The following is an 11,147-nucleotide window of genomic DNA, read 5'->3' on the forward strand; positions in this document are numbered from 1 at the left end:
TTTTTGGTTTAGGACCGATTTTAGACTTGGTTTAGGACTGATTTTGGACTTGATTTAGGACTGATTTTGGACTTGGTTTAGGATCATTTTTTGGTTTAGGACTGATTTTAGACTTGGTTTAGGACCAATTTTGGCCTTGGTTTAGGACCGATTTTAGACTTGGTTTAGGATCATTTTTTGGTTTAGGACTGATTTTAGACTTGGTTTAGGACCAATTTTGGACTTGGTTTAGGACCAATTTTGGCCTTGGTTTAGGACCGATTTTAGACTTGGTTTAGGACTGATTTTGGACTTGATTTAGGACTGATTTTGGACTTGGTTTAGGATCATTTTTTGGTTTAGGACTGATTTTAGACTTGGTTTAGGACCAATTTTGGCCTTGGTTTAGGACCGATTTTAGACTTGGTTTAGGACTGATTTTGGACTTGATTTAGGACTGATTTTGGACTTGGTTTAGGATCATTTTTTGGTTTAGGACTGATTTTAGACTTGGTTTAGGACCAATTTTGGACTTGGTTTAGGACCAATTTTGGCCTTGGTTTAGGACCGATTTTAGACTTGGTTTAGAACCGATTTTGGACTTGGTTTAGGACCGATTTTAGACTTGGTTTAGGACTGAATTTAACCTGGTTTCAAATGTGTTTTTTGGACTGGTTTTAAACCCAGTTTTAGACTAGTTTTAACCTGGTTTCAGATCAGGTTTTAAACTGGTTTTGGACTTGGTTTAAGCTGGGCTCGGACTTGGTAAATGGTGTGAATTGGTGACACTAATCTTGGATGGATTGAAACTAACAGCTGACTGTTGAAGGAGGGAAACAACCTCGAGGAGTAGATTGTCGTTTAATGTCATTGTTATAAACAATGTTTGTTCATAAAGTATAAATTAAGTTTTGTAAGATACAAACAGGAAACTGGTTTCATTTGTATTTACGATTCTAACGTATCACAACACATAAACATGCAGGTTGATTTCTTTTAACAACAAACGCAGGCATCGCCTGAGAAGGTTCAGAAATACAGACCACAAACAAACAAACAAACAAACAAACAAAAGAGCAGAGTAAATGTCGGCTCTCAGCTCTGCAAAGCTTCTCCCACACAGATTGACGTCCTCCTCTTCGCCCACTCTTCCTCCTCCGCTCTCACCAACACGTTCTACAGCAGGAGGCTTCACTCTGTCTCGTTTCCAGGAGCTCCGAAAATCTTACGCAACAAATCAGAAACAGCAGTTCAGGCAGGAGCACGGATCAGAATTACATTTATTAAATGTGGAATAAAGGAGTCAGTAACCGCATGTGTCGACGTGTTCTTCCGTTAAATGAGGATAAATTCTGAACTTAACATCTTACCAAGTCCAAAGTCAGTCCTAAAACGGGTCTAAAAATCAGTCCTAAAACAGGTCTGAAATCAGTCTGAAGCCAAGTCTAAAATCAGCCCTAAACCAAGTCTAAAACCAGACCTAAACTAAGTCTAAAATCAGTCCTAAACCAAGTCTAAAATCAGCCCTAAACCAAGTCTAAAACCAGACCTAAACTAAGTCTAAAATCAGTCCTAAACCAAGTCTAAAACCAGACCTAAACTAAGTCTAAAACCAGACCTAAACTAAGTCTAAAATCAGTCCTAAACCAAGTCTAAAATCAGCCCTAAACCAAGTCTAAAACCAGACCTAAACTAAGTCTAAAATCAGTCCTAAACCAAGTCTAAAACCAGACCTAAACTAAGTCTAAAACCAGACCTAAACTAAGTCTAAAATCAGTCCTAAACCAAGTCTAAAATCAGCCCTAAACCAAGTCTAAAACCAGACCTAAACTAAGTCTAAAACCAGACCTAAACTAAGTCTAAAATCAGTCCTAAACCAAGTCTAAAACCAGACCTAAACTAAGTCTAAAATCAGTCCTAAACCGAGTCTAAAATCAGTCTTAAACTTTAAAGCTGAAGCCAGAGACCGCTCTGTTTTTTTTCCCAAACAGCTGCAGTGTTTTAACTCTTAGTATTTACAGCCTCTCAAGCTGCTGCAGAATGAAAAGACAAATCTGGATTTATACCATATGGCACTTTTAAAAAGTTTCAGACCGACGTTACGAACTAAAACTGTGACAGAAAGTCTCTTTGAAGGAGGAGGAGCTCTGACTTCCAAAAACTTACAGTTCATAGATTTTATTGGGAGCCTTCAGCCCCTCCGAGGTCGGTTCGGTTAAATCTGATTTGCTCTCCTTCAGGTGGTCGTGAGGCACGTTCAGAGTCCGCCGGGACGAATCAGCCGCACATGGAAATAAAAAATAAATAATAAACCTGCACACAAACATAATCATAAGGTTTTAAAGGATTAATACCGACGCTCGAGCTGCATTTTTAAAGCTGCAGAAGTTTGGCAGCTGAACAGAATGAGACTGAGAATGAGGAAGAGGAGGAAGACGAGGAAGAGCGTCGGTGAAATATTAAAGAGGGAGGAGAGAGCTTTAACTGGCGACTCAGCAGATCCTCCACGGACGGACTCATTCGGTCTGATCCGACTCGGAGAAAGTAAAGTTCACCAGATCATAGATCAGAGGGAGAGAAAGAAAGAGAACACGAAGGCCTGCTGAAGAACACGGAACACGGAACACGGAACACGGAACACGGAACAGGTTTTAAAGACTGAACACAACTTGACATCAGTAGAATCCAGTAGATTCTGTCTTACAGAGACGACTTCTTGGGTTCATCAGGACAAAAATCCTGAACACGTCGGTATTCGCAGCGTGATGTCGTCGCCATGACGACAAAGGATATTAGGATAGGATACTTTAAGCCAGATTTGTCAGAGATGCCGTTCAGACCGTAGTCTGACTGCATCGTTCTTCTTGTATTTTTGCGCCCTGGCTGGTCTGGCTCCGCCCACAGTGACGAGCGAACCCACAGACTGTTTCTAAAAGAGTTCGTAGCTTCAGGTCTGTAAAATGGTTCTGATCCAGAAGTGTCTTCAGCTGCAATACCAGCGAGTGCCACTAGAGGTCGGCTCCAAAAAGCCTCCGGCTCCATAGACTCCCATTCAACTTCTGTCATCAAATCCAAAGTGAATAAAATGTGTCCACCAGTTATCTCGGTGTTGTTAGCTAAAGTCACTCCTTCTTCTTAGTTTTCTGGAGGTCCATCTGAAAATAATCCCTCATTCATTAGAAAAGAAGATTCAAGAAGACCTGTTTTTGGGGGCGTGTCTGTTTGATTGACAGGCCTGTGGTGCAGTCAGGTTACAGCTATCGGTGGGCGGGACGTAGTATCGTCAGGTTTCCGATCAGATCGGTCAGATCCACCGCTGGCTCCTCCCCCAGCTCGTCCAAATATGGTCACTTCCTGCTCCAAACCGCTCCGAACTAGCAAGATGGTGACGGACAGAATCTGAACTGGAGGATTCATAACGTTCATGAACCAACGATGACATCACTGATGGATGATGGATGATGACATCACTGATGGTTGATGGATGATGACATCACTGATGGTTGATGACATCACTGTTGTTCTTTGAATATATAATATTTGTTATTAAAACTGACCCTGCTGTTTGTTTGTTTGTTTTTTCTCCAGGCGTCTTCCACCTCCTCCCTTCTACGAACACGATGTTCTCCGGTGGACTGAGGAAGAGGACGATCGTCTGAACCTTCGTCCCAACATGGCCGACGACCTGTACAGCAGCACCTTCTCCGCCTCCGAGTCTGACTTCTCTTCTTCTTCCTCCTCCTCCTCCTCCTCGGCCGCCGCCTCCTTCGTCACGCTGGAGCAGCGGGCGGCCTTCGTCTTTGTCCTCATCCTCTTCATCTTCCTCGGCCTGCTGATCGTGCGCTGCTTCCGCATCCTGTTGGACCCGTACCGCAGCATGCCGTCCTCCACCTGGACCGACTACATGGAGAAGGACACCTTCGACTATCGCATTTCCTGACAGGCAGCCTGAGAGGCAGCAACCCTGACCGAGGACCCGCTGGGCTGAGGCCACGCCCACCCTGACGGCGGAGCGTAGACAGACGAGCCCAGGTTGGAAACGTGGGCTCGGTGTTCTCCTCTCCGCCGGTCTGATCGTGGTCTCAGTCTGCCTGGCAGGCGGCGCTTCTGGGCAGAAAAACCCACCGGTTGGTTCCTGCTCAGGTCGTAGGAATCCCCTCCGAAGGATTCCTGTTGCCGTGACGACGAGCCGCCTGCCAGGCAGCGCGTCGGGGTTGCTGTCTCTCACGGGACAAGCAGTTTTTTATTTTTAATCTTTTTGGGTTTTTTTGTGAACTTTTATGAACTTTTTAAGAACTTTCAGAACTTTAAGAGCTCAGTGGGGAGATGGAGTGAGAGGAGGAGGATGATGAAGAGGAGGAGGAGGAGGATGAAGCAGCATCTCTCCGTTGTTCTGACGCCTGGCCGTTGCCTAGTAACCGCCTCACCAGGCAGCCGACGAATCAGAAACCATGAACAGGACGTCTGTTCTTCTTCTTCTTCTACCTGGATGGATCTTCTGAGGACTCGTCGACAGGTGAGTCCGTCATCCTGAAGGTAAAAACCTCCCGGAAAACAACATGTTTATTTACTTCACCCAAACTGTAAACAACAACAAGTCAGAGATTCTGATGATGTGATACAGCACAAAAAAAGCTGATTTATTCCCAGTGGAACCAGGACTGATCCAGATCTGATGGTTCTGGTTCTGGTTCCGGTTCCAGTTCTGGTCCTGGTCCTGGTCCTGGTTCTGGTCCTGGTCCTGGTCCTGGTCCTGTACCTGTTCCTGTACCTGATTTTATTTCTGATTCTGGTTCTGATCCTGGTCCTCGTTCTGGTCCTGGTTCTGGTTCTGATCCTGGTCCTGGTCCTGGTATTGTACCTGATTCTGATTCTGGTCCTGTAAAGGGACCTGATTCTGATTCTGATTCTGGTTCTGGTTCTGGTCCTGGTCCTAGTCCTCACTCTGGTTCTGGTCCTGGTCCTGGTCCTGTACCTGTACCTGTACCTGTACCTGTACTGGTACCTGATTCTGGTCCTGGTCCTCATTCTGGTTCTGGTCCTGGTTCTGGTGCTGGTCCTTGTTCTGGTCCTGGTCCTGGTCCTTGTTCTGGTTCTGGTTCTGGTTCTGGTCCTGGTCCTGGTTCTGGTTCTGGTCATGGTCCTGGTCCTGGTCCTCGTTCTGGTTTTGGTCCTGGTTCTGGTGCTGGTCCTTGTTCTGGTCCTGGTCCTCGTTCTGGTTCTGGTCCTGGTCCTGGTTCTTGTTCTGGTCCTAGTCCTGGTTCTGGTCCTGTACCTGTACCTGTGCCTGATTTTTGTCCTGGTCCTGGTCCTCGTTCTGGTTCTGGTTCTGGTGCTCCGACCTGCAGAGTTCAAACATTAAAAACACTGAAACATTAAAACCGGTGAAAAGATTCATATTTCAGCTTCAAATGAACAACAAACTGCTCGATAAGATTATTTACTGTTTCCAAAACATTTGAGACGTTGTGTAAAAAGTAGATAAAAAAAAAACAGAATGTATTGATTTGTAAATCACATTAATTCATATTTAATCACAAATAGACCAAAGACAACATATCAAATGTTGAAACTGAGAGATTTCATTGTTTTATTCCTCCCCAGATGTGATAACAAGCCGGATGGTCCCTCTCCTCTTTAACCTGGAGGGCTCTTCACTTCCTGTGTGGGCGGAGTCTTTTCCCTCCGTTTTCTGGCGTCACCTCTGGATGAAAAAACGACAACACGTATGACCCGTCCGGGGTCACCACGCAGCCCTGCGTGGGGGTCCCGACCCTCACGTTGAGCCCCCTGAAGGTAAAAACACAGACAGAATGCGAAGAGGACGGTTTCAGACGAACCATCTGAAGTCTCCACGGCTCAAAAACGGATTTTATTTTTATCTAAAGTTACAAAGAGTTATTTTTCCCTTCCTTTGTTTTTCGGGAGCTTCTGAAAGACAAATCTTCGTCTCCCAGATTCACAAATTGAATCCCACGAAACACGTCTCCTTCCGGGTTTTTGTCCATCAGGACGTCGTCTTCGTTCTCTGAACATCTCTAAGTTTCTTTTTGTCTTTATCAAACACTTTTTCCCGCCGAGCTTCAGACGCTCTCGTGTTTCTGTTCTTTCTCTCTGAGGTGAAAATCTGCAAAACTTCTGGAGTTTCTGTCTTCAGACTTTTTGGTTTAGTTTTACTGACGTGTTTTATAAATACTCCAAAAGACAAACTTCATCAGGGACAGAAAGAAGTCCTGAACTGCTCGCCGTCGTTTGGAGGCTGAAGTTTATGACTTCTTTTCATCAACATTTCTGCCTTTTTTGTCAAGTTTTTGATTTAAATTTTAAATTAAAATAAAAAAAATTAAAAAAAAAATAAAAGTACGTAGTTGAAAATATTATGTATTAATAGACATTTTAAATAAGATCACTTTTCACCTGGTTCATGTTAAGGTTTTAAAATTGTTCCTGCTGCAGCTAAAACGTAATCTTTTTTTGAACTTATGAAATAAATGTTAAAAAAAAAACAACTGCTGCTTACTTAGAAAAAAAATAGTTTAACAAACTCAATTTAATTAAAAAAAAAAAGGTTAAATTAAAATTAAAACGTCTAAATTTGGATTTAAAAAATAAAAATCTAAATTCAGCCGTTATTTTTTAGCCAAAATATGCTGTGACGCTTCTTTAGTTCATATCTGGATTTTTTTTTTAATTTTTTTTTTTTTTTTTTATCTGAAGTCAAATTATAAACATGAAATGTAAAAAAAAAAAATAATCAAATCACTTTTCAGAGTTTTATTTTCCAAAATCTCCTCTTTTTCCTCAAAGTCTTTACTTCTCTAAAAGTAAATGTTGTGACTTTTTAGAAAATTATTTCCACTTTTTTAAAAATATTTTTGCATAACCTTTACAGGATATCTTTTTTTTTATCACAAAATGTCCTCACTATCATAAACATTTAACATTTACTCTGAAACATTTTTTATGTTTCAAAACTGTCCTCATTTTCAAATGCTGGACCAACAAAATTCTTCTTTTACACTTCAGTCAAAATCTTCACTTCACTTCACTTCATCACATCGTTTCAGGAAATCTTACCCACTTTTGTAAAATTCATTAATTTCAACAGGAAATTTCAAAGAACTCATTTTACAAAATGTCCTCATTATCGTAAACATTTACATTCTTTTTAAGTGTCCAAATCTTTCAGAATATACTTTTCCGGAAAAGTTAACTTAAATCTGCAAAAATGTGTTTGAAAACAGAAAAGTTTCCACAATTCATAAGAAATATCCAGATTGTCAGAAGATTTCACTTCTTTTTGTAAAAGTCTTTGATTTTTTTTTTTGATTTTTTTTTTACAAAACTTTGCAAAACATAATTTCCTTTCAGTTTCCTCAAAGTCTTCGCATCTGCAGAAATGTCTAACTTTCCAAAAGTCTCCTGAGTTCATGAAAAATATCCTGAATTTTCAAAATTTTCCCACTTTTTTGGTAAAAATTCTTTGATTTTTCAAGAAAAAAACTCCTGTAACTTCCTCATTTTACAAAATGTCCTCACTTTCCTCAAAGTCATCAGTCTTACAAAATATGTCTTACTTTTCAAAAATGTCTCTTGTCTTTACAATTTTTTTTGTCATTATTCAAAAAGTCTTCGCTTCTGAAAACATCCTCGCTGCTCGTTAGACTCAGATTTGTCCTCAAATACGTACGAACGCACTCTCACTGTTTATATCTCACACACGACACACGTATGATCTCGGTACCGCCTGCTTTCACATGCACACGCTGAGCACACGCTGAGCACACGCTGAGCACACGCTTAGTGACGGCTACGATACCGTGACGACGCCGTGGACATGCCACCTGGTCGTCTGCACACAAAAACTGTCTGTCAAACACTCCCAGCGACTCACTGCCTCTCCTCCCCTCCTCCTCCTCTCCGTCCTCTCCCTCCTCCCCCCACCCACCTTTGTCCTTCGTCTCGTCCCTCTTTCATCCCGTTAATCTCTGTTTGCTTTGACAGGTGAAATACATTCCTGTTTCTAAAAGCTTATAAAGAAATAAAATAGTGATAAAGGAGGAAGAAGAAGGGAAGAAAAAAAACAAAGAACGAGTCTTTTAGTCTCCGAGGACAACGTCTCACTCCGTCTCAGTCCGTCTCAGTCCGTCTTATCTGAAACAGTGAAAACTCTCATTACTCTGCTGTCAGCTGCTGCAGGAGCCAAAATCTGAGGAGGCTTTTATTTAAGTTGCAGTAATGTGCTTTAAGGCTCTGGACAGGTGTGTGTGTGTGTGTGTGTGTGTGTGTGTGTGTGTGTGTGTGTGTGTGTGTGTGTGTGTGTGTGTGTGTGTGTGTGTGTGTGTGTGTGTGTGTGTGTGTGTGTGTGTGTGTGTTTTTAATGATGGAGACTTTTATTTGCACACAAAGTTCTAATTTAAAAATGTGTTTGATTTAGTTTTCTTTGATTCTTTTTGAAATTCAGTTTTCGACAATTGATTAAAGTCAGCGAGTGCTTAGAATGAAAAACAAATTATAACTTAAAATTGAAAACGATAATGAATTATATTTTGATTGTTTTATCAGTGTCTATCGTAAGATAATTAAATGTGTTTCTTGGAATGATAAAAAAACTGAATTATTGATAAAAAAAAAAAAATCATCGAGGTCAAAAGCTGTATTTCTATTTGACAATTCAAATATTTATTTTTAAATAATTTCTGAAATTCTTTTCAAGGAAAAATGAACAAAAAAAAACTTTTGTCAATCAAATAACTAAGTTAATCAATAATGAAAAATAAAACTGACCTTGTTTTTATTATTTCAAATACATAAGCTTTGTATAATATAACTGCTTATATCAAGAACTGAGTTGGTTTTTTTTTTACCCAAAAACTTTTTTATAGATTTTTCCAACATTGTTGAAAATCATTTAAAATCAATTTTAAAAAAAATCTATTGATTTTTTTTTTTTTTTTTAATGAAGAAACTGTAATTATAAACGAATGAAATATTTCCAAGCACTCTCATGATCCGGAAATATATGAATAAGGTCAAACATTTTTGTGTAGAGATGTGAAGAATGTTTTTTCATTTCAGTCATAATTTGATAAATTCTGCGTGGAACATTTTTCACATCTCAAAATTAAGATTTTAATTCTTGATATTAATGAGTGACTTTTAATATAAAATCATCTATTTTGAACATGTTTATGTTTTATTATTCATGTATTTATATTTATTATAATAGAAATCAAGTTTAAAGGATTGATATTTTTTCTCTTTATGAATCAGTCAGTGAAACTTTATTCATTTAAAAAAGTCCAAAGTGCTTTACAACACAAACACGTAGAATAATAAATATTAAATAGACTTAAAGTCACCGAGATAAACATAAAATACCAAAAATAAACAAGGTGACCAGTAAAATATAAAATGTAAATAGATAAAAAAATAAAGAAATAAAAAGTAGATTGGAAAAGAAAAAGATATCAGAGACAAACACTTAGAAGAACAAATGAAATACAACTTTAAAGGTGATTGTGAGTAAATGTGAGTAGAAAGAAGTTCACGTCCGTCCGTTTGATTTCCTTCGGAAACAGATTTTTAATTCGGAGAAATATTCATTCGAAGTGTTGGAAAAAAAACGCAAACCTTCTTCAGTTTGTTTCTGACTCATCTTCAGCAGAAGTTCGTGCGTCCCTTTAAAATTCTGCCGTCTGCCTTTCAGCCATCTTCCTCATGGTCTTCCTCCCTCGTCTCCACGTGTCTCTGCGACTCCTCGTCCTCCTCGTCCTCCTCGTCCTCCTTGCCTTACACTGATCCTGTTTACGTAGGATTAGGAACTCCAGCAGCTCCGGTGCTGCTGTTTTTTTTACCCTTTAAAGGATTTCTGTTTCTCTGTTTGTTCTTTGTTGTGTTTCGGGGACGTTGGCGGGCCGTCGGACTGCTAACGGTTCACCTGAAGAGGAAGGAAAAATCCACCCGGAGACACGAAATGAAACGACCGCCGGCACAGATCTGGTTTATAAGATCCTGATTTGTATCCGCATGATATTTGTAAATCTGGATTTTGAGGTCGTTTGGGGAGAGTGGAGGGAGGGGGGGGTGGGAGGGGGGTGATCAGGAAAGATCTGATCTGAAATAAACAAAAGTTGAATTACCTGACGTCTAAACGAAGCTTTTAAAAATCCCAAACGACAAAAAAAAACTAAACAACTGCAAAGAGACGAAAAATAGCTTCAGTCATTTCAGAACTTCGTATGCTAACATCTAATTGAAAATTGTATAAATGCTAATTAAAACAACTTTTTTCCCAACGTGCTTCTCACGCTGGATTTTTCCTTCCCGCAAAACTCGTCTGCCCTGAAACTGTGAAGTCTCTCATTTTAAAAAGCAAATGCTTCAATAACAAACTGTTTTCTATCTTTTCTGTGTTGTGGCTTCGAAAAAGTGTCACGGAAAAAACTAAACTAATCACTCGTGTAAAATGTCCGCTCAACCTGTTCGGGGGTTTTTCGTACTGAATGGCGTGTCCTTCTCTCTGCGGTGTTTCGTTATCTGGTGACGTTCTTTCAAGTCGCAACTAAATAAATAACTGAGAACAGTTTATATTAATGTTGTATTTTATCAGAGCAAAGTTTTTAGTTTTGATAAAGACTTCGAGTTGACGCTTCGTGGGCACGTGAGCTGTTTGTTCTTTTCTCTGCACGTAAAAAAACATCCAAAACAGAAAAAACAACCGTCAGTTTAAACAGTCGAGTGAAAAAGAAAATAAAAGTCGTAATTTAAACTCAATTTAAGTCAAAACACTGAAATATCTTTGTTTGAAAATCATGTTTCACTGCAAGTTCTTTTGAACGCACAAAGAATTTAAGTTATGAAATGAGTTTTTAAAAAAGGCAAAAGTTACAAAACAAACTTGGATTTCAAAATAAAATTGTTACATTTTAGATACTGAGTGAATTATTTTAGTTTCAATAGAAGAACAAGGTGTCATTTTTAACTTAATTTACACACAATTATATTTGTAAAAGCAGAACGTAGAATTTCACATGCAACACAAACAAATAACAAGAATTGCAAGTTAGATAAAAGTGTGATTTTCAAAGTAAAAGGTTTCAGTGTTAAATTATGGAATTGCCAAAAATAATTGGAACAAAAAATAATGAAAAAAATTCTCCACACAA

The 11,147-nt window shown here is 39.3% G+C and overlaps 1 protein-coding gene across 1 annotated transcript in view; it reads left to right on the forward strand.

Moving 5' to 3' along the window:
* Positions 1-8,866, forward strand: part of LOC138636191 (cortexin-3-like) — a 21,110-nt gene extending 12,244 nt beyond the window's left edge. Inside the window, exons 2-3 of the mRNA XM_069724071.1 lie at positions 3,568-4,495; positions 5,584-8,866. Of these exons, the coding sequence (XP_069580172.1) occupies positions 3,653-3,919 (267 nt within the window). The 5' untranslated portion in view covers positions 3,568-3,652 and the 3' untranslated portion in view covers positions 3,920-4,495; positions 5,584-8,866. The remainder of the gene's footprint in view (positions 1-3,567; positions 4,496-5,583) is intronic.
* The last annotated feature ends 2,281 nt before the right edge of the window (positions 8,867-11,147 follow it).

The sequence above is a fragment of the Brachyistius frenatus genome, unplaced genomic scaffold (genome assembly GCF_029030835.1).
Source record: "Brachyistius frenatus isolate BFR_SWC_R1_liver_20210118 unplaced genomic scaffold, ASM2903083v1 Contig_360, whole genome shotgun sequence".
NCBI lineage: Eukaryota > Metazoa > Chordata > Actinopteri > Embiotocidae > Brachyistius > Brachyistius frenatus.